The sequence below is a fragment of the Hippoglossus hippoglossus genome, chromosome 7, assembly GCF_009819705.1.
Source record: "Hippoglossus hippoglossus isolate fHipHip1 chromosome 7, fHipHip1.pri, whole genome shotgun sequence".
Classification (NCBI taxonomy): domain Eukaryota; kingdom Metazoa; phylum Chordata; class Actinopteri; order Pleuronectiformes; family Pleuronectidae; genus Hippoglossus; species Hippoglossus hippoglossus.
Genome location: NC_047157.1, coordinates 19,394,556 through 19,418,402, shown reverse-complemented (window position 1 = coordinate 19,418,402; position 23,847 = coordinate 19,394,556). Strand labels below are relative to the sequence as shown.

Genomic DNA, 23,847 nt, shown 5'->3' with positions numbered 1-23,847 from the left:
ACTTGTCTCAGAATGGGCCACATCAGTAAATCCTGTCAAAAATATTCCCACATTTAATCATGTGCATATGTGCTGGCCCCTATTTTGTTTTTAAAGAATCCGCGTAAAGCAGAAGAGAAAAAACAAGCGTACAGCCCTGCCCCCCCCCAACCTCTGCAGAACCATGTGCAGCCTGCAATATAACATGATCTACAGTATAACACACTTAATTTCACAGGCTACTGCTTATCAGCGTGCAAACCAGTGTTTCACTGGCAGTAATCCATTATTCATCCCAAGTCAGGGCTCCATTACAAAACAAGGAAAGTATTTCTATAATTCAATTTAGTGCCTTTCTGCAGAGGATTAAAGGCAGCTGATGAAGATGAAAAGGCAAGTTGTCCTCAACAATAAATATGTGGGAACTGCCTAAGACCAGTTAGTACTGTCAAGAGGGCTGTTCCCTCTCTCTCTCTCTCTCCCACCTCTCTGCCTCTTTTATCTTTAAATTAGAGGAAACACAACACGTCTTCAATTCTAAAAACGTGTTGACAAACGTTACAGTGACACATGGAAACCTTTTTTCCTCTGAGATTAAAGAATCACATTACATAACAAAAAAATTATAATTCATGGCGTTGTCAGTGGATATACACTGAATCATGTCAGTTCACAGGTTAATAAGCTTGATTGTATCTTTACTGGCTTTAACTCAGACTCTGAAAACATAGTAAAACTTCAGATAACACTCAATCTAGTAATCTATCTTGAACAGATTCATTTTCAACCCTTGAGAAGCAGTTAAAGACAAAAACACTTGATGAAATAACTTCAAATGGAAAATGTTAGTGAACAGTAGTCATTATTATTTAGAGTCATTAAGTGTACACTGATTGTATGTTAAAGAATGTGACCTTGCCCAATAAAATACTACTGTTTTTATCACCTTGTGCCACATGGTGGAGGCAAAGATCCTAACTGAATCTCCCGCTTAACGCTGTTGACGTTTAATTTTATAGAAGTTACTCTTTACTCGATATGACGCAAGCAGAATTCGTCATCAGCTACAACTTAGTTATACTAATTTATATAGACTAATATTTAGCCAGAATACCGGTTCTGATAATATGATTAGTTTGTTGAAAGGATGTTAGTCATCTCTCTCTCTCTCTCTCTCTCTCTCTCTTTCTCATCCATTTGCCTGTCATCTGGATACATGATTATACAACTGTGGTATTTCCTGTTGACTAATACTGGAACTATTTAATCATTTGGAATAATAATAGTAGCTCTCACAACAATTTCACAACGCGTTATTCCAAGAATGTTTGGACGTCAGTGGACAGTGGGTAACCACGGTGGCAGGTAACAGGACATCAGGGTGTGACGGGAGGACCAACACCCTTGAAGAGTTGAGACACATCAGGGAAAGACATCAGGAAGCTCTACACGTGAACAAAGGCGACGCGCCGCAAACAGTAGGCAGCTTCAGCAGGAATGTCTCTGGCACTGATCTTATTGGCATCCAGGCGCAGCACTCTCAGCCTGGAGAAGTTTGCCATGTCGATTGCACTGCAGAAGCTGCGCAGGGAGAACTCTGGAAGACACACAAAGGAGAGAAATATAAACGGGAGGCTACGTGCTGTCTCACAGTGTGTCATTATGTGAGTCACGCCGAGAGGGTTATCAAACCAAGCCAACTTTAACAAAAATGAGCATTGCAGTAAATTCCTCCTGGGAGTTATAAGTATGACTGGGCTAAAAGGCAAGCCGCGACTCTCACACTGCTATATTACAACTTTTCTGGGAGACATGGAGCAACAGATCAATAAAAAAGTATCTTCTTGTACTTTGTTTTATGATCTGCATTATGTATTGTCCCTTTTTTTTACTGTGAACATTTGGTATTTGTGTTTGTATTGTGTATGAGAAGAAAAGTGTGTGTTGGAAACTCTAAAGGGCGACATTTAGAAGATTTATGTTTTCGGAAAATCATGCTTTCGTTGTCGTCTAATGATTGAATTTTTTCCACTTCGCTGAATGTTCAGCCAAGACCCCGGAAGTAATGTGCGGTGTTACATCACCGTCGGGGCGTGGCCGTTGCTGCACCAAATACAACTTTTCAAAAAAAGGAGACGACAGAAAACCCATGACGTTTTAGGAAGTTAAAAAATGATCAGATAGGGTTTGAAGCTGGAGGGCATTAATAACGCAGTTAAATAGTACTGTTGAACCGAGGCAGACCAAAACAATGTGGGTAAACTGTCTGACCGTGTGTTTTTCAGTTCAAAATCAGATGAGCAGCTGGAGTGCATTAAATCAGTGGAGGGTGGGCATGTTGAGTTCACTTATGTTTGACGATCTGTCAGAGAGGCAGAGGAGGAAGCTTCTGCTAAATCAATTACCAACTCTCCCACTATTTACGTTTTGGTGACAGTGGCGGATGTAGGATTTTTCTAAATCAGGGGCCATAAAGGGGCCACAACAGGGGCTGATTATATGCCCAGCATTCATGCATGTTTCCTGATTCAGCAAGGTGCACATTTAAGTTATTCATTGTTTTTTATACTATTTTGTTCATTGTTAAAGCACATTTTGTAACTCAACTAATTATTATATTTACTGTTAATAGTTTTAGTACGTGACTATCGACAGGACATGAGCACTTCAGGGACCAATCAGATTACAGCTTTTCCCAGCCCCTCCTGGCCCCACACCTGGATCCGTCCCTGGTTAATATATGAATAAAAATTTCTCTAACTTTTTGGGTCAACCTGCTGCAACGCATTAAAGCTACAGTACTACACAGTCTAACCCTGGCGCCACAATTAAAAAAATACGAATTTATTTCGATTTTTAAAAAGTAGTAAAAACACTACAGTTATCACAGCTAAAAGTGTATTTGTGTAATGTCAAATATGTGAACATACTGTGTGACCGAGATGTGTCCATACCTTTGATTTTATTGGCTTGCAGATAAAGGTTCTCTAGATCCCTACTGACAACAGGGATCTTCTCCAGTTTATTGAAGGACAGGTCGAGCTCAGTCAGTGTGCTGATGTTGAAGACATTGGATGGAAGTCCTTTATCTGTCAGCTTGTTATGAGCCAACCGGACATACTGCAGTTTGGGATACATGGCCAAGAAGCCTTCGGGCACACTCTCTATGCTGTTAAACTCCAGGTAGAGCTGTTGCAGCCTCTCAGGGAGTTTGTCAGGGATCGTCCTCAGTTTGTTTTTCCTCATGTCCAGCAAAGTCAGAGACTTCAGCCCCTTGAACGCATCTCGAACGTCCTCTATGACATTTGCTTGGAGCTGAAGGGAGGTGAGGTTGGCCATCCCCTCAAACGATTTGGGAAGGATTTTTGAGAACTTGTTATGACCGAGCCGCAGTTCTGTGATGGACTTGGGCAAGTTGGGAGGCACATGGGTGAGCTCATTGTGATCCAGGAGCAACCGGTCCAGGCTCTTGAGCTTGCTGAAGACGTTGTTGCCAATCTTGTCTGAGTTGAGCTGGTTGTTAAACAGCACGACCCAGACCAAGTTGGTAGCGTTGTCAAACACCCCATCCTGGATGCCAGTGATCTGGTTGTGCTGCAGGTAGACATACTTTATGTGTGAGGGTACGTAGGGAACATGCTGTAGGTTACGGTTGTGACAGTACATAGCAGTGAAATAGGTTGAGGGGCAGTCGCACTCCAGGGGGCAGTCCACCTGGCCGGCCTGCCAGCTGGCGTGCCGACGCCGCCCTCGCAGATGGGACAGCCATTGGAACTGGCTGTTATGATGGCAAATGCTCAGATCCACGATTCCGATCAGGAGGAGGAGCACCACTCTCTGCATGATCACTAATGGATACCATAGACAAAAATGTTACGTATAGTTAATATGATGTTAAATCTAGGTATTTCCTGATTACCCAATCCCTTAGCTGTAACCACTGATAAATAATTTTGCAACTAACTCTGCAGTACACAAATTAAACAATGAAACACCTCAAAGGTAAAGTCGGCACAGCATACCTACCACGTGGTTGATCAGAGACGATGCTTCCTTCCTTGCTCACGTCGCCTGTGTCCTTCTCAGACTGAGCAGAATACGTCTTTGGTACAGAGTAAATATCCCCCCCTCTCCCCACGGTGGCAGTCCCCGCCACCCTGTCTCATTAGAGCGCATACATTTTTCCCTTGCATGTCGAATGTACGCAACAACATATCACCTCCAGCCATGTCAATATCAGTCCCATCTGTGAGCTGGTACAGACATCTGCTTTTTAACAACCTTGGTTTCCCCTCCCTTTGTCATGCCTTATCATTAACACAGCCACTCGGAGTCTGGCCTGCTGTTTATTGTGGTGGTGAGGTGGTTATGGTGCAGGTGGGGGTTATGATATAGAAAATTTAACGAACCAGGCGAGACGTTGTAATTAGCGTTGTGTTGGCACTCGGTTTTAATTGGAAATTTAACGCTTATGTTGCATTATGATTTTGGAAAACAACCAACGGTATCAAGCGCTGTATGTTTCGACATGTAAAAGTATGTCAAACCCTGTTATTTGTTCACAGTCATTCGTCTTACACGTCCCATGTTTTTCTTTGCTCTCTCTGTTCCTGCTCACTCCAGGTACTCACTACTTTCCTCAATTACAGTGTTCAAGCTGTGGAGAAAGTTAACATGTGTTTGTGCTGGCGCCTGCAGACAGAGGAGAGCCATTATCATACTGCGGATTGACCTCAGCATGGGCCTTGACATTTATGACCGCCAGCGTAGCAGCAAAATTGTAATCATTATAATCATTCTTCCCCAGTCGACTCCCCCTCTTTGTGGAGGCACAAGTCGGTGGATAATGCACCTTAATCATAGACACACCAAACATTACATCTCATTTGCGAGGACGAACCTGAGCATGCACTCCTTGGTTCCTTGGTTTATGGCTTGAATTTCTTTTATTCCTCCGCTGCTGGAAACTCCATACTCAGTTGGTGTGCATTAAGAGGGAAGTGGCCCCATCATCACGCAATGCAACTGATACTGACTAATCCAATCCAAAACTCCCCAGAGCCTTTCAAACAAGATCCAGGGAAGGAAGTCCACACACGCTATCCATTTTGAAGACTGCACTTTTTGCCAACACACCACTCAATCACAATGAGAAGGCATTTCCTCTCTTAGTAATAAAAATCTTTGATGGGGACAATGTGGGATCAAGGTGATTCCCTCCTGTGGATCTCCATCTCTCATCTGGCTTTTGGATGCAGCATCTGAGATGTGGGTAGAGAAAAATAACAGCAACAGAAAGCATGATGGTTTTTCAATTCCAAATGAGGCAGTTAAAGCTGCTTGGGGCAATTTAGGGTTCAGTATCATGCCCAAGGACAATTTGGCATAGTAACAGGAGGAGCCGGGTTTCAAACCATTGACATTCTGGTTAATGGAAGATCCATTCTTTAACCTGAGCCACAACCACCCAGTTTAAGGAATAAACCCAATAACCCCAATCCTCACATTGCTATTTTATCGATTTATCACATGGCGATCCTGCAACGCAAACTTTCACATTAATATTTACAATCATTTGACTTTTGTCTTTGTGTAAGTTTGCTTCTCACAACTTAAATAATACAATTATAATGTTCTTTCACATAAATCTGAAACAGGACATTCAAAGGGAAGATGACATCTGGTTTACAGATAAATCTTAACATCATTACATTTCTTTCCATGAAGTAATTTTTCACTATTCCGCTTTGCACTACTCTCATGCCTTTTGACTGCAGACTATGTTGTACTATGAACTATGTTTTCAGTACTTCTAATGTTGCGTATATATGTTCTGTCTACCTACAGTATATGTTTGCACTTAGAATCAGAGAGAAACAGCATTTCAATCCCGTCTATGTCCTGTGCATAGCAGAATTGACTATGGAATAAAATTGACTTTGACTTGATAGAGAATCCGATCACAAAGATAAACTTGAATCAAAGAGTCACAATCTATGATGTCAACAGAGAGTCGAAACAGATGGTGACAGGATGTTATTTCTCCTTTGGTGCAGCTTGTTTGAAATTAAGGGGACTGTTGGGCCTTGGAGGAGGTAGACACTCCTCTGATTGACATTCTAATAGGTTTGTTTGTTTGTCAGCAAGGTTATGCAAATACTACAGATTTTCACAAAGTAGAGTGATGCGATGAATTTAACAGGATTGTTGGGCCTGGGCAGCAATTTGCACTCTACTGTTATTATGAATGTATTTCCCAGTTGTTACATCATCTGTGAGATAAGGCGGGGGGGTTATGGTTGGAGTCATGCCAGACTGCCATCCAGAGCACTTTACAGTCGACACTTTCAAAGGAAACACGTGAACAAAGGCCAGGGCTGCTGGACAATGTATAGTTTACAGAGCCTGGAGCAGAATTCAAACCTCTGCTGTGTATGAATGTGACTTCATCCTCAGCACATGTCCCCTTCGATGAACTCTGGAAGCTCTCAGCTCTGACTCTGATGACCGGCCGCCACTCCAGATGCACGGAGCAGAACAGTTGCTCTGGATACACATCACACACACTTCAGGAGTGGCTGATTAATTCCAGAGGAATGCAGCGGAGTGATACAGTATACTTATTTATTTCTAACTACTGGCTGAAACTCAGACTCAGAGGAGGACGCACACTGTCCTGAGACGAGGAAAGAGGAAACAGCCAATGACAAGCACATTTTCTAAATTTAAAGATAAGAGACTGACCATCTGTTAACTTTCAGCTCAGCTTGATACGTTCTGAGCTTTTCCGCTGATTTCTTTGTCAGCCTTTGAGAATGTGACAAAATGCAGACGAGCTTAATGCACAGAGGTTTTAATCAGCCGCAGCCCGACTGAAATCCTGTTTACTGCACAATATCATGAAAACCGAGTTTCAAAGGCTTTAAGGAAAATCTTTTTCACATTACGAACATGTACATGGAGCGAGGGGAGCATAAATAATAGAAAGGAATGTTCTGAATGGAGCAGATGTACAATGTCGTCCAACCCCAAAAATCTATATACAGATGGAGAAATCTAGATGTGCCAATATTTTGGCAATCAAATGACTATTTTGGTCATTTTAAAGCAAAAATACCAAACATTGAAGTGTCAGACAAAGAAAATAAAAATAATTCTAAACTACTGGATTTGACTTTTCAATCATGTTGAAACTAAAAGTAATAAAAATCACTTAACACGCAACAGTGTGCCCCAGACATGTGTGATCTCTGATATCATTTGGAAAGACACCCAGTGCTGTCAGTGCATGATGCTAATAATCCGGAGAAGACAACATAAAACTTTTACAATGTTCATAGTGTATTTGCCTTTTTATGTCAAAATCCAGCCACATATAGGAGCGTGCAGACTTAGGTTTAGAAGTTCAGGAAAGTTGTTGACTGGGTGAAAAGACATAAGTGGAAACCATGAGAGCTGGAAGGAAAATTCTCACATCACAATGGAAAAGTTCTTCAAAACTTCTTGTCTCATTTCGCATGAAATCCACTGGACCATCATTTACAAGAGATGACGCCATCCCACACTGCATGTGGCAGCAACATTCAAATCAATGCAGCAGTGTAAGTTTAACCAAGGTTTATGCAACAAATGTACAAAACAAAACAAAAAAGCTGAGCGGCTGTTTTATGCTCATGACATGATCCACTGTTGGAAAATCTGACATGATTGGTTGAGCTCCAAATCCATAAATACAGATTTCTTCTCTTTCAAATCTTTCAAATCTTTCCAGTTAGGAATACTGTTGAAGAACAAGTCGATTGAGTTTATAGTTCAGAGTTCACCATTACAACACACTGTACACATTATGCATTTCATATGAATGTGCACAATTTAAACAAGAAGATCAAATGCACACATGCCAGGAACATTTATATAGGCTACTTACTCTAACCTTCTTGCTTTCATTTAAACCTGCTGCATATTAACCTTGGTGTAAAAAAAAAGGTGTCTGCTTTTACTTAAATGCTGGGAGGTTGACCCTCTAGACACTGTTAAGCAATTTTTGGAAATCCAAACCATGTTCTTGAGGCAGTTTTAAATGCTTGATGTTTGATCAGCGATGGAGGCAGTATTCAGGGCCTGTACTCAAATAAAACTACGATTGTTACACTGTATAAATTCTCCCTGGGGTATCATTAGATCATTGTTATGCATCAATTTAAGACAAATAGAGTTCAAAGTGACATCTTCACTTTCTTTATCTTGATAATAGACTAAAACTAAAAAATTACCAATGACAACTAACATTATTAAAATAATTATAAGGAAAAGCAGCAAAGCCTCATATTTCTTCAAGCTGGAACCATTAAATGTTTGTTTTTTTAGTATGACTGAAATGATGATCAAAGTAGTTTTTATTAGTTTTACATCAATAAAAATAATGAATTGATTAATCACTTCAGTGCAGATTGATTTGTATCCAAGCATCATCTTTTTTATAAGCTCTTCTTGTGATTTGCAAGTAAATGTCTTGAGTTAACTATCAAATAAATGGAGTACAGTAACAAGTACAGGAACTTGAGTAAATGTTACGGTGGCCCTGAGGTGCAAATCACACCGGCTAACAAAAAACACCACGGCAAGTTAGAAAACACAATGACAAAAAAACAATGACAAATAAGAAAAGACAACGTCAAAAAAACAAAACAATGACAAATAAGAAAACACGACAAATTAAAAAAAATATATATATATGACAAGTGAGAAAACACAACGACAGATGAGAAAACACAATGACGAATAAAAATAACAACGACGAATAATAAACACAAGAGCAATTAGGGAAACGCAACAGCAAATCACAACTCGTTTCCTTCCTGTTTAAAAGACGAGCAGTGCATTTGTCACGGTGACAATAATCTGTGTGCTTCAGTCGTTCTGCGGAACGGAAGTTGCGTCTTGCTGCCGCGGTGCAGTTTCACGTCGGACATACATAGGCGTCGGACCGTCTCCCTCAGCAAGGAGCCGCTGATTAGTAAACAGTCAGAATTAGAAATGTGTCAGTGAGTGTTTCCCGACCAGAGGCGTTGTGTCAGGTCACGTGGATCACAGGTTATCACAGGTTATCAGAGAGGCGGACATGTTTAATTCATGAGAGGATGTTTTCCAAACCGTTCCGAGTCAAATCCAACACCGTCATTAAAGGATCGGACAGGTGACAGAGACTCAGAACTAATACACGTTCACTTCTTACTCTCAACCATTCATTCCCTCGTGTTTCTGTTCGTGGTCGTTTCATTGAAAACTGCCTTAAATCAAAATGCTGCTGACATATAAGACCTGACGTTTCCAGAGACCTGCTTATGTTAAACATCATGTTGGTCCCATGTGATTTGAGCTGTGTGTGAGTGAGTGTGTGTGTTTTGTTGGCTAGTTGTGTTTGACTGTTTTGAATTACCTGTAAATTTCAGCATCTGGACTGAAAAACTTGATCCTTGTCAGTGTGTCTTCAGCTCAGGACTGTTGATCTTTGTAGTTTGGGGATTTGGGTCATGCTTTAATGAAATACAGTGTTTTTACTTTTCTACATCAACACCACAAAGTCAACATCGGTCAATAGCTTCTCACAGAATGATCTTCTGAAACACCTACATTGTAATTGCATTTGAAAATGTCCAATTTTCTTTTCTTGTTGCTGCAGCAAATTCTTGTATTTTATTATTAATAAATCTGTTGAATATATTTACAATTATTTGTCCAAATGCAGCATATTCTCACTTTAAATATGTTTTTTATGACTAAACGAATCCCTTTAATATTGTGTAACACAGGGCTGGGCAATAAAACACTATTAATGATTTTCATTAACAGCGTTATAAGTCCAATGTATGTCGATATAATGCTAATGCATGGTGGGAGCACAGAGAGGAGATAATACTGATCGACCTCATGTTTATATAAAGATTTGTCCTGCGTTCATCAAGACGATTTTAAAATCACAACATTCACCCGGGAGCAAAAACAACAGTCTTTAATCTTAAAAGAAACATTAATGTGACATTTATCATGATAATGATTGATCTCAACTGATTGAACAAAAAATCTTGATGTAATTGACAATTGAGAACCTGGAGCAATTAAATATTTGAGTTGTTCTGCTTGAAAACAAATATTCAAACTATTGATTGATCATTAAAATCGTTTCGAATATTTTTTTTGATAAATTAGTTCATTGATTACTTAATTGTTTTTGCTGCAGGATGAATAACAGGTTTTGGCTAAAATATCACTCCGCATTGCTGACTGTAGTTACATGATGGATCTGTCTCAGTGAAGTTGGGCAGCTGCTTCACAGACTCTTCAACAGGAGCAGGAGCCATTACTAGTGTGACTGAATGAGATTTGTTTTTATTGTCTCTGTCTTTAGGCGGAAGCTGAAAGCCGACATATCTGCATCCTTCCCTTCACTCTCTGCTGAGGAGCTGTCAGAGCTGGTCCCCAACAAAGAGGAATTAAATGTAGTGAAAGTTTATGCACATAAAGGAGACGCTGTGACACTTTATGTCCTTCACAAAAATCCACTGTTCTTCGAAGTGGAGAAACGACTTTATCCTACAGGTGCCAAAGCTATTAAGTTACACTGACATGACTGAGCTACTACAAAGTGACTTACATTGATAATCATATTGTAACTGTTATATTTTTCAGTGTATGTTCTCTGGCGCTACCCTGCTTTCCTGCCAACGTTCAAGACATGGTCTCCTGTACTTCAGAAGTTGATTGGAGGAGCAGGTATGCTTCTTTTTCTGAGATCAAGAGCTGAACATATGTTTGATGCTGCACAGTTTGATTGACTTTAAGTAACAAATACTGCGTTTCCCCAAAGATCTCATGCTGCCAGGCGTAGTGGTGCCTTCAAGTGGACTCCCACATGTCAAACGGGGCGACTGCTGTGCTGTCGCATCAGTGAACAATATGTAAGTTATAGTAAAAGATTCGTAAACAGTTGTTCCTCAAAGAAGTTAAGTATGACACTGTTCTCCTGGTTGATTGTAGAGCTCCTGTTGCAGTCGGCACAGCTGCATTGTCCAGTGCAGATATGTACAGCTCGGGTATGAAGGGAAGAGGAGTGTGTGTTATCCACACATACATGGATAATCTCTGGTGAGTAGCTTCTATCTGCCAAACTGAACGTTTCCAGAATCATTTGACATTTTGGGAAATATTCTTATTTAATTGAATTTAATTTATTAAGTTTTCTCTGTGAGATATGGCTCCAAACATCATGTAGATTTCTTTCATATCATTGGTCTTTGGTTTGTATTTTCAAAACATTTGTGGTCCTAAAGAAAATTAGGGTGGGAGGCATGTTTCTTTTATATGCACCCCTCATTTTGTAACTGATTTGTTTATGTGACTACATCCATGACAGTGTGTGAGCTGCTAGAAGAAATATCAGAAGACGATGATATCTTGGCCAGATGTATTTATTGATGCTACTCTACTGAGGAGAAGAGATTAGCAATAGTAGCAGGAAGGAATCCTGTGAAGATTCTGTTAGGCCTTTAATCCTCAACACAAACTCAGGTTTTCCCTAACTCTTGTTGTAGATCCCATGTACCTCTGTCCCACTAAGAGAGACCATGAGATACAGAGACACAGGATGTTTGTTATGGTCGTCTTTCTTATCAGTATCTTCACAGCTATCCCAGACAGAGACAGTGAACTGTCTGTTTGTAGGGAAGGACCTGTGTGACCTGTGGACAGACATTCCCTGAATAACTGAATACAGTCGAAACTAAATCGGCACTCAGTGGAGCCATATCACCACCAACGGTCAAAAGTCCCTTTTGAAAGATTTTCTTTTGTCAAGCTCCATGAATTATTCCCTGGGAAAACTGTGAAATTGTAAAAAAAAATCCTGGATCTCACCCCTTTGTCTGGATCTGCGCCAAAATAAATGAGATAAAATATTCAAAAATCCCTCCAGGGAGGTAAAATTCCTTCACAGATTATATCCCCCAACAGTATCGCATCACTCATAAGCATTTTTCCCAGAAAGTTGGAATATTGCTTTTATATTAATACCAAAATAGTTTGACATCAATATTGAGAATTAGTTTTCATTATGTTCAGTCTTTCTCTAAACTGATATGATCTTAAATGCAAAAGACAAAATCATGATCACATTTCCAGGATTGATTGTGCAGCCCTACATTGGAGTAAACTTTGCACATGATGTCTGTTGAAATCCTTTTCTAGGGCTTCTGGAGACAAGTCAGGTCCACCTTCTTTACCGGATACAGAGAGCAAAGGGCAAGGGCAGAACGGAGAAGAATGTACGTCTGAGGACGAAGAGGAGGAGGAAGAGGAGGAGGGTGAGAAATGTGTGGAGGAGGAAGAGAATCCTGGCGAATCAGTCACAGATCAAATCTGCTCTGGTACCGAGGAGCTGAACCTGGCTGAGCAGGAGGAAGAGAAGGGTGAAAAGGGTAATGAGGAAGAGGAGGAGAATGACGATGACCAGAGAACGCCACAAGGTAAAAGATTCAGCCACATCTCCCATCACATTCATTATCATGCCATTTAAAAGTGTTTCACGGTGTGGTTTTTGGTTTCTAAGCACTTGACACAACATCTAAAGTCCCGTTATCCCAGATTCAAATCAAAGTTTCACACATTCACCACTAGGTGGTTGTTGGCCGGCTTGAGGGCTCCAAATGTGACCATATGGTTTTGTTTTGTTGATTCAACTGGAGAATAGGATTTTCTGGTGTGGAAAAATTGGATCTTGTTGATAGAGAAGAAGGATTTGACCCAGATCATACACTGATTTCACAGAGATAATGGACGCCCTGCTGGTGCAGTGTTTTCTGCATGCTCTGAAGAGCAAGGTGAAGAAGTCAGACCTCCCTTTGCTGACCAGTTCATTTCTCCGCAACCACATGTTCGCCTGCTGGTAAAGTACAGACAGGCCATGGGCTTGAAAGTGCCACTGTGCACCCCCCACCCCCACCCCCCACACACACCTCCCAACAAACCTGTTGATTTAAAGGCTCTGGATATGCAGAATATCAACACTGAATAAATCGTATGTATATATCGAGTATATCGAGTGTGTGCTCTTTAAGATGGTGCTAAAGCAAGTATAATAATCTTTTAAATAAAGGCTTCTATTAACTTTTATATCCTGACCCTTAAAACAACAACATCATATAATGTTTGGCTTTTCTATTTGAAATTTGAAATTACAGGTATTTAAATTATACTGAGAAACACCATGAGTCATCCCAAAATGTCCAGTGTTAACATTCAGATTCAGATTCAGCACATCCAGACCCCTTTAAACAGCACAATGTTGTTGACAGAGGGGAAACATGGTAGCCCAATCTAGCCAATGTTATGTTATCTAAATAATGGCATATTATCGTCAATAACAAGTGTTAAGGAGGAATACAATTTTAAAATCCTAAAATATCTTGTATTTTTTCAGCCCAAAAGGAAAACCACTTGATATCAAGAAATCCAGCTATAAAAAGGTATATTCAGATGTCTAGAATGTGACATTTATATATATATAGAGATTAATTTATCCCTTCTTCAGAAAGCATCTTTTCATTGTTTCTTCCCACAGTTGTCCAAGTTTCTTCAGGCCATGCAGCAGCAGCACAAACTTGTGCGAGTGAAAGAACTGACTAAGGGCGTGGAGAGCATTGTGGAGGTGGACTGGAAAAATCCAGAGTGAGTCGAGTCTTGCCTCAGCTTTGACATTTTTGGTTCAGATTCAAACTCACCACCTCTCACATTCAGATTGAGCAGGCCTGTGCTTTGCCTCTTGTGTTAGGCTGCGTTTCTTCAGGGTCCCCGTGGAGACAGATGATGGTGAAGCGGCTCCAGCGCAGCATGAAGTGGAAGGAGAAACTCCGTACCATCCTCCTGAGATTACAATCCTGTACTCTGTGTCTGCTCGGCTGGAGCCTCTCTTTCTGGATGTAAACAAGAGGTGTGTGTCTGTCTGTGCGGGTGTGAAAGGGATATAGCAGTGTCAAGTTTTATTGCACAAGACACTGAATTCTAAAAGCTCGAGGAGGCTGTAGCTGACCTCGACCTGTGACCTTCCTGTGAGGAGGTTAAGACAAATCCACATGACACAAGACACAGTTATTCATCCTAAAGTTTGTCCAAAATCTGGTCTTTGTTCACACATATATATCCATATATATTAGTCATTTAATATGGAGCTCCACCATGGAGTCTGTGTTTTGACTTCATCCCTCTGCCAGTCAGTGTTTGTTTATATGTCTGCCTGTCAGCAGGATTACGCAAAAACTACACCACCGATTTCCATGACATTTTATGGAGGGGTGGGGCATGACCTAAGGAGGAACCCATCAAATTTTGGAATGGATCTGGATAAATGGGCGGATCCACGATCTTTTATTTTTTTCACTTTTTCTGAACATGGTGAGAAAGGGCGTTAGCCTTGGTGGAAGTTTGCACGCTCAGAGCTCCCTTCAAGTCATTTTACAGCACTACTGACAGCTGTAGTGTCATGAGACTACATTTTTCATATATGGAGTGACGCCTGCGAGCTCGTTCAGGCAGCCAACTCGAGCTGCGCTGCTCCAATCATGTGACGTACTTCATGTGGCATACCTCACTCTCCACAATCATCTATAATACACACCCATCTTATTAGGTCGTCTATTTAAGCAGAGGACATTTCCTCTGCTGCGTCAAGCTAATACAACACAAACCTAAAAGCTCATCCCAACTAATCATAACCAACCTGTTTACCGAGCTGGTAACATATATTTTGAGCCAAATGTTCAATATTTATTCAAGAGCAATTTTTGTTAACAGAGCCAGAGAGTCCATTTTAATTTATTGTGTTGGTTGTGTGTGTTTAATTATGTTTTATTTATCTATTTTAATATTTTTTATTCTAATTCAAAAGTCAAACTGAATATTCTTGAGAATTTCATTGAAAGTTCATTGCTCTTTGAAAGGGTGTACTTCCATGATTATGCTGTAATATCATATCAGTGGTATAGAATGGTCTCATATTAAGGACACTAATATTATTTATCGCATTAATTTCTGGGACAATATGTCATTCAACAAAAAATGTGTTATTGTAACAGGCCTACCTTAGTATTTTTAATAATGCACCAAGTTTGAGGTTTCCTAGCACAGTTTTCAACTTTATTTTTCTGAGAACTTATTTCATATACAAGCAAAATTGGTATTGTTCAAAAAAATATCATTAACTGAATCGATGTGTATGTAACAAAATCTTATAAAGCCTTTTTTATGCTTCATGGTTGATGGAATGTAAATGTTGAACATCACGTTGAATCGTCCGGTAGACCTAAACACACTGTGTCTGCAAGACAGCCCAAACAAATCAGAACTCGATTTGCAAGACGAGTTGATAAAAATTCCAAAGCCAAGAATAGAAAGTCTCTAAACTGGCAACAGATTGGTTGCAATCTGTGATATCCACTAATGGGCATTAAGGTTTCTAAGTCTTAGTACCTAAACCTAACTAAATATGACTGCGCAGTTAATTTGCTGCTTATTCTATTAGTTCCTTTTTACTCAGTAATATGTGCAGAAACATGATGTATGTGCACAGTTTGTTTGCAAGTTCATCTGTTGAGGGCAGAACATTTCTTTACTTTAAATGTGAATTTATACTCTGTATATGAACATGATGTTCCAAATCACAATTAGTTTGGAGCCAGTCGTGGTCCAATATGAACATCACGGTTGTTTAATTTGAATATATCTTAAAACATATCTAAAGAAAGATCTTTAAATTACTTTTTAACTTTTTTAATCTTGTGTGTTTTTCCATGGTGACAGCCAGTGGCCCCAGGTATTACGTTTTTGAGGTTATTCTTCTTCCAATTTGCTTTCAACTTTCATTTTGACTCAAGAAAGACCTCATTAGAAAAAGTCAAAGCTCACTATAACCTAACGATACAGATGTTTGGTCTTGTGAAGTTAACGTCTTGAAACACATCACGAACACCGTGACAATATATGAATAGAGATGAACCTTTTTCGATTTTGGTGGTTGAAGATCGAAGGTCAAGGTCACAGTGAGCTCGGAAAACCCTTTTTACCTCATTAACATGTTTTCACCCCAACACAAAAACCTTTCAAACTTTGCACAAATGTTGACTTAGACTCATGGATTAGATTTGGGGGGTCAGAAGTCAAGGTCCTGGTGGCCTCCTTAAACATGTTTTTGGTTTTTGAACATAATATCCTAAGTGTGCCTGAAGAGGATTTCTTCAAATTTTGACCAGTTGTCATTTGGACTCAAAGATGAACTGATCAGATGTCAGTCAAAGCTCAAAGGACCTCATGCAACAAACTGTATGTTGAGTGAAACGGCACTGATAAATATAAACTATCATACCCAATTATGCCTTTGCTTTTGAGTTGGTGTTGAATTCAGTTGCTTTACAAAAATATTTTAAAATCTTGAGCTGAAAATATCTTGACAGCTTCCTCATATTTATTCTTTGTACCCATTCCCAATAGGAAAGGAACAATTCTGCAGCCGGCTGAAGTGAGAGAGTTTATCACAGAGTACGTGAAGAAGAATGAACTGGTGGATGAAATCAATCAAAAGTGAGTAGATTCTTGTGTCTGAAAACAACAGTATGACAGTTTGGTAGAGCTCATGCTTTAGTTGTATCTCTTATTTGCCCATGAGGGTGTTTTAACAATGATTTAATGGTTTGCCATCTCGTAATCAAACTCTTTGTGTCTATCAGCTGACAGACTCCATTTTCAGCGTAATCGAACAACGCTCTAAATATAACCACCCTGACAGTTTTTCCATGACTGGATGCAGTGGTGAAAGGGCAGGGCTGACCCTGGGCCATGTGATGATGTTATAACTGGCTAAAATGCTTACATGTGACTCTGAGATGGGGCAGACAACAAGTTTTTCTTAAATAATGTAGACAGCCGTGGAAAAAACTGAATAAAGGCACCCAGTCTCCAGACGAAACTATAGGAATTTATAACTCGACTGTGCAGGACCAACGCATATCAGCTATAGGTCTTCATCAGGATCACATGAATATATATAAACACTGATTGTGTTTGTCAGACTGCAATGAAGCCACAGAGCTGATAAGATACAATTAAATCTAAAGTCACTCATTATCTAACTGTTGAGGAATTTTTGACCATCCTCACACATAACTGTATATGCCACTAGATATTATCTCTCCAAGTAATGCCCAAGGTCAGGTTATGGATAAAGGGCCAACCAACAGTACATTGTAGTGTCTACGTTTAGGGGCTTTCATATCTAATTCAGATCCCCCAGAGAGAGAGGCACCAACTCTAACTCTTATACGTATTTCACCAGTGGCAAGACTTAAGGACACAATGTGATTTAGTTACGCATACTTTAGGCTTAACTATCCAATAGAATGCCAACACCTACATGTGACATAGAGAGTGACGGCAATCCTAGCAATTCATGGATGTGCTGTTGGAATGGGTGAAGTAGAGGGAGATATACTTGGAGGCTGTGGGAGACATCTTCAGACTCGGGGGTGACAATTGCTCGTGTTACTCTGTTGGACGTTTGTATATTGTTGCACCTTCTGGTCTCCTTGACGCATCAAGTCTAAATTAAATTCTTCTGCATAAGACATCAGCTCCTGTCTGAGTTCTCCTTTCACCAGCTCCCAGAAAACTTCCATAACTTCCAAAACCTCTACCCACCTCTATGCCGATGGAGGGGTGGGTGAAGCCCCAACATCCAAATTCGACTCACAATTACATCATTTACACCATGTTTTTAGCCTTAATGTCCGCTGTTCTCTTCCTCCTAGTTACTGCTGCATTAAGATCCCTTTAAGGCATCTTTTGTCCTATTTTACTATTGTACAAATTCAGTAAAGAGCTCCAGTCAGATGAGCCTGAGCCGTCTAGCGCTTCCTTCCTACTCTTAATCTCATGTGTCCTTTTTAGATGATAAAAGTCTATGCATCATCTAATGTGAAACGATTTGATGATAAATGGTGGGGGAAATTAAATAACAAATGTCATGGACCTGGCAAAGCTTAACAGGGCAGCATGTTTCCTTTTGAGTGCCATCCATCAACTGTATGCTGTGTTTTGTGTGTTTTTTGTTTTGTTTTTTCAGAACAAATAGCTTCAATCCTCTTCTCCCCTCTTACAGTTACGTGACCATAAACCCGACTCTGTGTGACTGCCTGCTGGAGAAATCCGAGTACCATGAGGTAGAGTCTCTCAAGTGGGATGACCTTTTTAGCAGGTTAATACTTATTTTATTTCTTATATGACTTTTCAATAGACCATGTATGATACAATATTTTTTTTGCCAATACCATCATCCATTATACCAACTTGAGTCTGCATGCTAATAAACTTTGAAGGGGGGCAGGTGGAGGCAGTCAGTAACATCACTGTGAGATAAGCATGAGGTAAAACAATCTCCTTAAGGCCACCTTTACTCCAGATCTGCAGCTGCACTGGAGGAGCTGCTGATTCTGAAGCACCCCATCTGTATAAGTGAAAACACATTATGGGCCATGAACATACATGGAGACATGAGACCTGAGATTTGCTCAGCCAGCACAGATTGTTTGTAACAAAGACAAGAGAGCAAAGTGAGGAAAGCCTCATATTTAGATTATGTGATCTAGTTAAGCTGTTTTCATGGAAGTCCTAGTTACTCCAATGCTCAGTAATCATCTCCTTTAAACAGTTGCAGTGCAAACCATATCGCCTCACACTTTCTGAATGTGGATGAAAGAAATATGAAATTCAGCTAACATTTAAATGAGTTTTTCACAAACTTTCCTGAAATTTTGGGGTTCAGATATTAGTTTTCTTGGGTACCTGACAACCGCCTCACTCAGGCAAAGGCAGTGTGCATATATGGAGTTTGAAACTATAGCCTAAGTAGTTGGCTATTGTTTTATAGTGTAACCGGGACCATACTTGCTAGCAATCTTAGGGTTTGGGTCGCAGAACATCTAAGGTTTTCATTTCTGTGCCCATGTTATCAGGTTAGAGCTCCTACACAGACTTGTGTCAGTGAGACATTAAACACGCTTCGTCCCAATTTTTGGCATCTCGCCTGATTTTCACAAGTGACTCACACGACCACAGCAATGGAAAAGATCTGTTCATTGTCATATTGACAGCAACATTACGTAAAACTGACCCCCGTCCCCCCGTTCAAACGACAGTAAACCAAAATCTTGCGGTTGCTTTCTGGTTAGTATTTGGATGACTGGTTTTAATAATGGCCATTATCAAAGGCAATCTCAATATGAAAAAACAGGGCCTGCAGTGTGGACCCTGCCCCATTTGGTGCTGATTAAAAAATCAAATCTCATTTTCACAGGACGATGGGAAGAATGCAGGAGTGCTATGAGGTTGTGTTTCCTGGACAAAGGGCCATTGTAAAGAAGGGCCACATTGAGCCCATAGACATCTCCGTGGCATCTCGAGGCTCCAATAAGAAGGTGACAATTTGAGATATTTATTTAACATTCATTTATTTTTCGTCATTTTCTATTTGATAGTTTACACTACACTGCCATGCTAACTGTAGTATTCTAACATTCTCATAGTGACCATATTGCCGTGCTGATGTTTAGGCTGCTGGGAATGTCAGTTGACCTGATGATGACGTCAGATGAAAAGTTAAGGGATTCCCAAAGTTATTACAATTGATCATTTAGGGGACATGAATGTCTGTCCATCGGATTGTTGCAGAGATATTTCAGGTCAACCTTCAAAGGTCAGGGGGGTCACCAAAATCATTAGGGTTCAACCTCTGGGGACAATGAACGTCTGTTAGAGATTTCTAGTCAATCCATCCAATAGTTGTTGAGTAAAATCTGTTATGTGTGACAGACTGACATTGTCATGCCTACAGAAATCTGAAATACTGTTTATCATCATTTCTGCACTGCAGCTTCTTGTTGCTTATTGACTGACTCACTGAGAATTAAAAACCTTTCCCCCAATTTAAAACCTTTTATTAAATCCATTCGACATTTACCTTGAAGACTTTAGCTTGACAGCTGAGTGGCACCACTTTGCCACCAGCCACAGCAGAATACCTGACAGCATAGAACTGTTTCCACATACTTACTGAGGACGTAGTTGTGGATGATCAACTGAAATCCACACATCTCAATGCAAAAAAAGTCAGTGACACCCATTGTCACCATGTTTCCAAAAACTCCTTGGAATCTTGAGACGCCACTTCTACAGCTCAGATATTAAACTCATAATATAGCAAAGCGTCAAACCTTGACCAGTGAACTTGCTTAGTCCTTTATTTTATGAATGGAAACGCTTGATGATAATGTAATCTCGGAGATGGGATAACGCACAGTAAATGGTAAAGAACATGATGTCTACAAAAAGGTTTGACATTTCGAATAAAATGCCGCCAAGAGAGAAAGTAAGCGTGTTTATTTCCGGAAGAGAAGCCCTTACAAGACACTTGGAAGGGAACAGAACCCAAGAGACATCTTAACACTGCATCACTAAATTGAGGCAATGCAAGATTCTGATTAACGTTACTTTACTTTAAAGCCAACTTGTAAAGGCAGTGGTGTAACTTTATCTATTAGCGTCTCACAACAGTGGAACAGTTGCTCAGGCAGCTACATTGGCAATTGTTTATTTGTTTTCTTCTTTCCAGCTCTAATTGTCAAAATCAGTTGGATAAAACCTTAAGAGCAGTTTGCTGAACTCTGAAAAAAGTGCTCATACATAGACTTGAAGGGTTTGTTTTCAGTCTTTGTCCAGAGATTTTGTCGTCTAAAAATAAGCTATGAATGAAAAGGATGGGATTGAATTTGCCGGAAACTAACAGCAACAACTATTTACAAGAATAGGAGTTTCTTGGAAGTTCAACCTAATCCAGTGAAAAACAAGCAATTGCTGAAGCTTAGAGAACAGACAGAGAATCAAAAAGATGATCACATTTAGCTCTGAGGGGCGAAAAACTCAGATTTGGCAAGGTCTCACTAATTTAACTAATTTGGAAACTCCACATCATGAAGTAGGAGGTTCTAGGTATGTTGGGGTAAAATGACTATGACAAGCTGATTGGTCAGTTCTCTGTGGCTTATTTGTTGTTCTAGCTGTAATTGTTCTCACATGCCATCTCTAGGTGACTCTAATAAAGAACCTGGAAGTGTACCAGTTGGATCCTGCAGCTGTGGCCACCGCTTTGCAGCGCAGAGTCCAGGCCAGCTCCGTCTTACAGCCCATTCCCGGGGCCAAAGATAAAGTCCTCGTCCAGATCCAAGGCAACCAGATTCACAAAGTTGGCAGTTTGCTCTTAGGTTTGAAACTTAATTATACTTAATTAACTTAAACACTTGATTGTTTTTGTTTTAATTGCTTCAGTTTGTCTAATCTAATATTCCAATTCCAGATCACTATCAAATTCCTCGCAAGTTCATCCAAGGACTAGACAAAGCTGTGAAAGGTGGCAAGAAGAAGTAACATCTCCACTGTCTTTAAAGCTGTTTGTATGTAACCACAACAACACCAAACTGCTGCTGTCACTCATGTAATAAATTACCTGTCGCCTTCTTGAGGTTGGTAAATGAAGTTGTTACTGTTTCATAGTTATTAATTTGGCTCCCAGAGGATTTCAGAGTAAAGTGACAGTTTAACTAAACCAGATCAATACTGTGTCCCGGTAAGAAGGTACATCTCTGATGGTGAGAGAGAACATGAGGAGAAAACACTCTTAGATTTACATGTTCAAACTATTAATCTGTTAAACTATCAAACACTGATATCGTAGATATTATTAGATAATATCATTTATTAATCCCAAAGTGAATCCAGTTCTTCTCAGTACAGACAGTACAAACCACTGTAAACTACACTGAAGTAATAACAACTAAACTAATTAAAGGCAAAAATAACAACTAATACAAGTCAGATGAGACTAAAATAAGTAATGATGACCAATAACAAGCAATGGCCAATGAGATAACAACAAGCGGATCATTGGAAAAGACGAACCAATCATAAGCAGAGGAGTGATGAAAAACAAACCACCATAATTTAATAAATATATTGGAACTCTATGTGAAACATTTATTCTGCTGTGCCAAACACAGTTTTGTATTTTCAGTTATAAATACATATGAGAGGAGGGGTGGGACAAAATATTGACGCGGCAATATGTCGTCGTCCTGACTCGTGAGATCTGATTATCGATATGCTGGAGCCAAATAATGATATTTTATTCTACAAAATATGGCGTGATAAACAGATTCCCCCGTCAATTTGACTTTGACCAGCGTTACTACTTCATGACTTCTCACAGTGGTGTTTATCACCGGAATGCAAATCCTTCACTTTACCTCTCAAAGGGCATTCGGTATTCTTCAGTTAGACAGATAGCGTGAGGTATCGTTATATGATTGTCTTGCAATATATCAATCATGTTTAGAATCATTTATATTTGTATCGCTGTATCGTGATATTGTTATCGTGAGCTGTGATACTGTATCGTGAGTTATTTCCACCCCTATTTGAGAGGATGGTCTCAAATATGAATAAACAAGTTTCATCAGCACAGATAAGTTAAATAAAAAGAAAAGGAAATTCACAATATTTAATCAATTTTAAATATTTCCATAATTCCATATTAATTTATTCAATATAAAAAATAATGAATCAACATACAGCATTTTTTTAAAGAATGTTGGGGGGGCTTTTCAGGCCTCTTTTTAACACTTGTGGAGAGAGCAATGAAATGAAAGACATCAAAGTTGCCCAGCAGGGAAACAGAGGGTCATGGTCTGTGCTTTAGCCCCGAGACCCAGTGTGGTGCCTCGGTGCTGCGACTGTTAACCTGTTTGTCCATGTTCGCAGCAGGAAGCCGAGCAGTTAAGGGTCTTAGCCCTGGTACAAGAGCTCCACTGTGTTGGTGATTAGGTCACAAGGTCGGGGGAAAGGGCTCCCACCCAGCAACTTTCAGGTCTTGTTCACCACCAGTGAAGTCAGGGGGGAACTGACACCCCGCATTCATGGTTCCAAGTCAACAAATTAACCAGCACATTTAAGAATATTTAGTTTTTATGTGTGAAAAGAACAAAAGTAAACGCAAAGAAATATGGATACAATAAAAGAAACGAAACAAAGCTTGCCAGTATTTTGTGCGTTGTTCCTTAAGACTTCAAAACTCCAGCGTTCCACCACAACAAAGGCCATTTTATAATTCTCCTGTGGTAAATTCTTTCATGCTCCTCACAGAATTTGTTCTCAATCCTCACTTGATTTGGGGGGGGGTTTTGTCAGGTTTTTGCTCTGTTTTTCTAAGTGATTGACTCAACTTTTAAGTAAAACTGCAATTATACAGCCTCAGCTATGTTGTGGCGAGCGATGTAGTTTTCCATCTGCAAATTTGCTTTCAAAGTCTTTATCATGTTTGAAGTGTTTGTGAGGATGTTTCTGTGGTGGTAGAAGAGGCAATTTTTTCCAATATGAAATTTATATATAGTTCTTCAGGGACTGAGTGGATGAATGTCCCCTCACTTCAGTTTTTGTCGCTTTAATCTTTAGCCTGTGCTTTCAGGTCAAGTTCTGAACTGTATCTACTTTATTTGTCTCCACTCAGATCCTCTTTCATGTTACCACATGAGAGAAGATCTGAGTGGAAACAAATATTAATGTGGGGCATGACGAAAGCAAGAACCCCTTAAAGTGTTTGTGTATGGATCCACTATTTTAATTTTTTCTTCCCTTTTTAACATTTCAAGATTCAACATATTTACCATCATTTAGTTAGGGGTTTGTTGGGGTTTATTCTAGTTCTCTTCTTGTATCTCTTCC

The 23,847-nt window shown here is 39.8% G+C and overlaps 2 protein-coding genes across 3 annotated transcripts; one reads left to right on the top strand and one right to left on the bottom strand.

Annotated features, from left to right (window-relative positions):
- Nucleotides 1-604: 604 nt before the first annotated feature.
- On the bottom strand, nucleotides 605-4,075 carry fmodb (fibromodulin b). Its single transcript, XM_034590824.1, has 3 exons — nucleotides 4,006-4,075; nucleotides 2,934-3,827; nucleotides 605-1,576 (listed from the first exon to the last, which is right to left on the bottom strand). Exons 2-3 carry the CDS (start codon nucleotides 3,820-3,822, stop codon nucleotides 1,425-1,427), a joined length of 1,041 nt encoding a protein of 346 aa, XP_034446715.1. The 5' UTR covers nucleotides 3,823-3,827; nucleotides 4,006-4,075; the 3' UTR covers nucleotides 605-1,424.
- Nucleotides 4,076-8,871: 4,796 nt separating this feature from the next.
- eif2d (eukaryotic translation initiation factor 2D) lies at nucleotides 8,872-21,606 on the top strand. 2 transcript variants are annotated; one of them, XM_034590966.1, is made up of 15 exons: nucleotides 8,872-9,175; nucleotides 10,388-10,578; nucleotides 10,669-10,752; nucleotides 10,847-10,937; nucleotides 11,017-11,124; nucleotides 12,223-12,500; nucleotides 12,802-12,919; nucleotides 13,454-13,499; nucleotides 13,595-13,701; nucleotides 13,805-13,963; nucleotides 16,516-16,605; nucleotides 18,179-18,274; nucleotides 19,373-19,493; nucleotides 21,161-21,335; nucleotides 21,428-21,606. In XM_034590966.1, exons 1-15 carry the CDS (start codon nucleotides 9,120-9,122, stop codon nucleotides 21,496-21,498), a joined length of 1,791 nt encoding a protein of 596 aa, XP_034446857.1. In that variant the 5' UTR covers nucleotides 8,872-9,119; the 3' UTR covers nucleotides 21,499-21,606. The 2 variants fall into 2 exon arrangements, with proteins under 2 accessions (XP_034446857.1, XP_034446856.1); XM_034590965.1 differs by having other exon boundaries at nucleotides 8,960-9,175; nucleotides 18,143-18,274.
- Nucleotides 21,607-23,847: the final 2,241 nt, after the last annotated feature.

Coding starts and splice junctions, on each gene's coding strand:
- fmodb (XM_034590824.1), bottom strand. CDS start 3,822: ATGCAGAGAGTGGTGCTCCTCCTCCTGATCGGAATCGTGGATCTGAGC. Junction 1,577..2,933: donor GCAAGCCAATAAAATCAAAG/GTATGGACACAT, acceptor TGTGTCTTCCAG/AGTTCTCCCTGCGCAGCTTC.
- eif2d (XM_034590965.1), top strand. CDS start 9,120: ATGTTTTCCAAACCGTTCCGAGTCAAATCCAACACCGTCATTAAAGGA. Junction 13,500..13,594: donor AGAAATCCAGCTATAAAAAG/GTATATTCAGAT, acceptor TTCTTCCCACAG/TTGTCCAAGTTTCTTCAGGC. Junction 21,336..21,427: donor AGTTGGCAGTTTGCTCTTAG/GTTTGAAACTTA, acceptor TTCCAATTCCAG/ATCACTATCAAATTCCTCGC.